Genomic DNA, 3,395 nt, shown 5'->3' on the forward strand with positions numbered 1-3,395 from the left:
TATAATTGTATATGAAGACTTTGAAGACTTGGTTGTGATAAGTCTTCAAAGTGAAAAATCCATTAATGTTTACCATTCTCCGATTCCTAGCTACAAGCCTCTACATATATGCCATAATCATATTAATTTTCTTTTATTTTTTATTTTAAAATTCAAAAAATTAGAATAATAGAATATTATCTTTTTATTTAAAAGCAGTTTTATTTTTCAACTAATTAATTAAAATTGACTTCAGTTCTAATTAGTTCCTTATTAGCGGGAAACTGATGATAATCATCTTTTCTCAAAACTTCAATCAAGGCATGTCATGCGCTAACTAGAATAACTGCATAGATACCACAATGAAGGAAAGTGATTGGATAGAATATAGATTCACTTTGTGTTCTCTTGGTCAAGGTCAATGGCTGCGCAGAAACGTTTTCTTTTACTGTTTAATATTCCACTATAATTATCATCGAAAGGACTTTATTTTCACAAAATTATAACTGAATAAAAAAATATATACTACTAATAAATACTTTTAATTTAGTCTTTAAATGAAATATTCTCTCTAAATATATACCATTATTTTTCATGATTATCAACAAAATTTTTTATAATAGATAGATAATGATGAGATTAATTAATTTACTCAAAGGGAGTTAACATAGTGAGAGTGGACTAATGAAGAGTCGTAACTTAAATGTAGGGCATGTAAATAGAAAAACAATACTAGTCACCTACCATTAAAAAAAGAATTATGTTAAGACAGTTAGCAATATACCTTTAAAATTACCATTAAATATAAATAAATAATTATAAGACATTCATTCTGTAGTGATTTAGAAGTTAGAACTATTAAATTTAATTAGGTTATTTTGTATATACGTATAAATAAAGTTAAACAAAAATCAATTCATCACAGCACCACAACTTAATAATAAGTAAATATCAGTTTAGTTGTGTATGAGAATTGTTAATTAATTAAAATCGTTTTCATCAATTAATTAGTATGTGGTGATTGCAGTAGCTTAAATAAATAATTTTAGTCATGATAGAACTACTTTAAACCGTAAATAAACCAAATTGACATATAAATAGTTTTATGAACAATGTACACATTTCATAATCAACATGCATGTGTACAATACTTATATAATTACAATATTATTTATATATTTGATCTATCATCACCCCGTTGTCAATTACTTCTCTTGTACTCATTTTATACAGACAACATATTTCATATATATAAAAATAAATCATTACATTGTCTGATATTTTCTGTCTTTTTCGGTCATTTACCCATTTACCCACCTAACAGTTTCGTTCGGTTTATGTCCTAGAGAACAAACGTATATTCTAAACTAAATTCCTATTAGAGGCGGTAATAGGTAAGGTACGGTAAGTATATTGTAAACTAAATTTCTATTAGGAGTAGCAATGGTTACGACATAGTAGAGTTTGGATTTAATGTATATTGTAAACTAAATTTCTATTAGGAGTAGCAATGGTTACGACATAGTAGAGTTTGGATTTAATTTTAATTCTATTTGTATGTTAAAATTTTTATATAAATTTTATTTTATTTTATTTATGGGTTAAAAATATTATAATTTTAATTTTATCTGTTCTTAATTTACAGATATTCATCTGACTTTATCCGTAAGTTATAAAAAAGATATAATATTATTATATAATTTGATAATAATTTAAAATAGAATTGTCTTTTATGCAAAAAGAAAAACGTATTAAATTATCAATTAATAATTTTTTTTAATGATTAAGAATCTTTTGTATTTAGTGAGAGGTTTTTAATTTCACATTTACTGAAAACATATTTTTATACAAGTATAAAATATATAGATATATAAGGTGCGAGTTAGTTACGAATTGAGTTGGCAATCCTAAACACTGTTTAGTCAAAACTAACTCAACACTTAATCTACTAATTTAGTACTAAAAATAATTCAAAGAGTAATATAATCTTCAGAATTTGATTTCGAAGTCTAATATAAATGTTTTTAAATTTGAGAAAGTAATTAAAATAATAAAAATCATAAATTTAAAAACCTACTTTAAAGATTTAGTCTCTTTCTAGCTATATTACAATTTTATCATTCAAATACAACAATAAATACAATAACTGCAGTCAGATATATATCACTGTAATAGCTAATAGTTAAAAGTAAAGAGATAAAAATAGAAACGGAATATATAAATGTAGTATTTAACTTATAATTAACATTACACACACCACATACAATTTTCATGAGTACAAATTATGCGAGCTATGACCTGATTTACCAACATAGATTCATGATTTTATTATTGCCTTATTACTGCTAAATCCACCTTCGTAATCAATAACAATTAAGAACTCATACTGGCATCAGTATTATATTAATTCAAAGTTTAAATAGACGACATAACAATAATATCATCATTTGTATTAGTAAGGCTTTTCACCAACGACGTTACCAGCAGGATCATAACTGCAAATAATAAAAGTGCCCGCATTATTATCGCAAGTTACTTTGGCGCAACCAAGTCTTAACGAGTTGCGCCAAACCACCTGTGTGTAGTGGCCGCAGACTTGGCCACTCGCACAGCTGTTGGAATCGTAGTCATAGTATTGCTTTTCGTCCACCCACAATTTCACGGCATCCGTGCCGGAAAGGTCGCCGCTGCCCCATGCAAGGTTCTCCCCATATTGGCCACCGGAATGAATCAATTGGCAATCACCTTTGCGCTGATTGGCGTAGTTTTGTGCATAGGCTGCAACGGTGTCATCCCAAGACAAGTTTGGAACACCAACCTCGGATCTTGCTGCGTCGTGAGCATCAAGGTAGTCTTGTTGTGAGTCTTGAGCATAGGCCACGTGACCCACAATCACTAACCCTAACACACACAACACAACAGAGAATGAAGCCATGTTTTGGTGAATAGTAATAACAACTACTTAATTATTTCAGTGATGTATGTGTAGAGAAATGTTAAGTGGGAAGCTAAGTGTTTATTTGATGAAAATGTTGCAACTCTTGTGACGTATTTATAGGGATTTTAGCTTAGAAAATTGGTAGTTAGAAACTTTCATAAGGAAGATTAGTGTGGAACTTTCAAAATATATGAATGTGTGGAACGTGGATGACTAAGAAAACTAGCTAATAAATATGTAGTGGGGCTGCTAGTTTCTTAAAGTAGATTTAATTGTTATTATGGGGGCATAAACATCAATTATACCGCTTCTTAAAATGGTATTTGTTATGGTGTCTACAAAATATTGTTTAATTATTAAAACAGGTTAAATAATTAATTTTAAATTTAAAAGTATAAAAATTAAAAAAATTTAAATATTTTAAAATTATTATAAAAAATAATTTAAACAAAAATTAAACACTAAATAAAAAACACCA

At 27.7% G+C, this 3,395-nt stretch overlaps 1 protein-coding gene across 1 annotated transcript; it reads right to left on the reverse strand.

Annotated features, from left to right (window-relative positions):
- Positions 1-2,184: 2,184 nt before the first annotated feature.
- On the reverse strand, positions 2,185-3,119 carry LOC112785199 (pathogenesis-related protein 1C). Its single transcript, XM_025828647.2, has one exon. The coding sequence runs from the start codon at positions 2,912-2,914 to the stop codon at positions 2,432-2,434; it is 483 nt and encodes a 160-aa protein (XP_025684432.1). The 5' UTR covers positions 2,915-3,119; the 3' UTR covers positions 2,185-2,431.
- Between the last annotated feature and the right edge of the window lie 276 nt (positions 3,120-3,395).

The sequence above is a fragment of the Arachis hypogaea genome, chromosome 20, assembly GCF_003086295.3.
Source record: "Arachis hypogaea cultivar Tifrunner chromosome 20, arahy.Tifrunner.gnm2.J5K5, whole genome shotgun sequence".
In the NCBI taxonomy this organism is placed as follows: domain Eukaryota; kingdom Viridiplantae; phylum Streptophyta; class Magnoliopsida; order Fabales; family Fabaceae; genus Arachis; species Arachis hypogaea.

Coding starts and splice junctions, on each gene's coding strand:
- LOC112785199 (XM_025828647.2), bottom strand. CDS start 2,914: ATGGCTTCATTCTCTGTTGTGTTGTGTGTGTTAGGGTTAGTGATTGTG.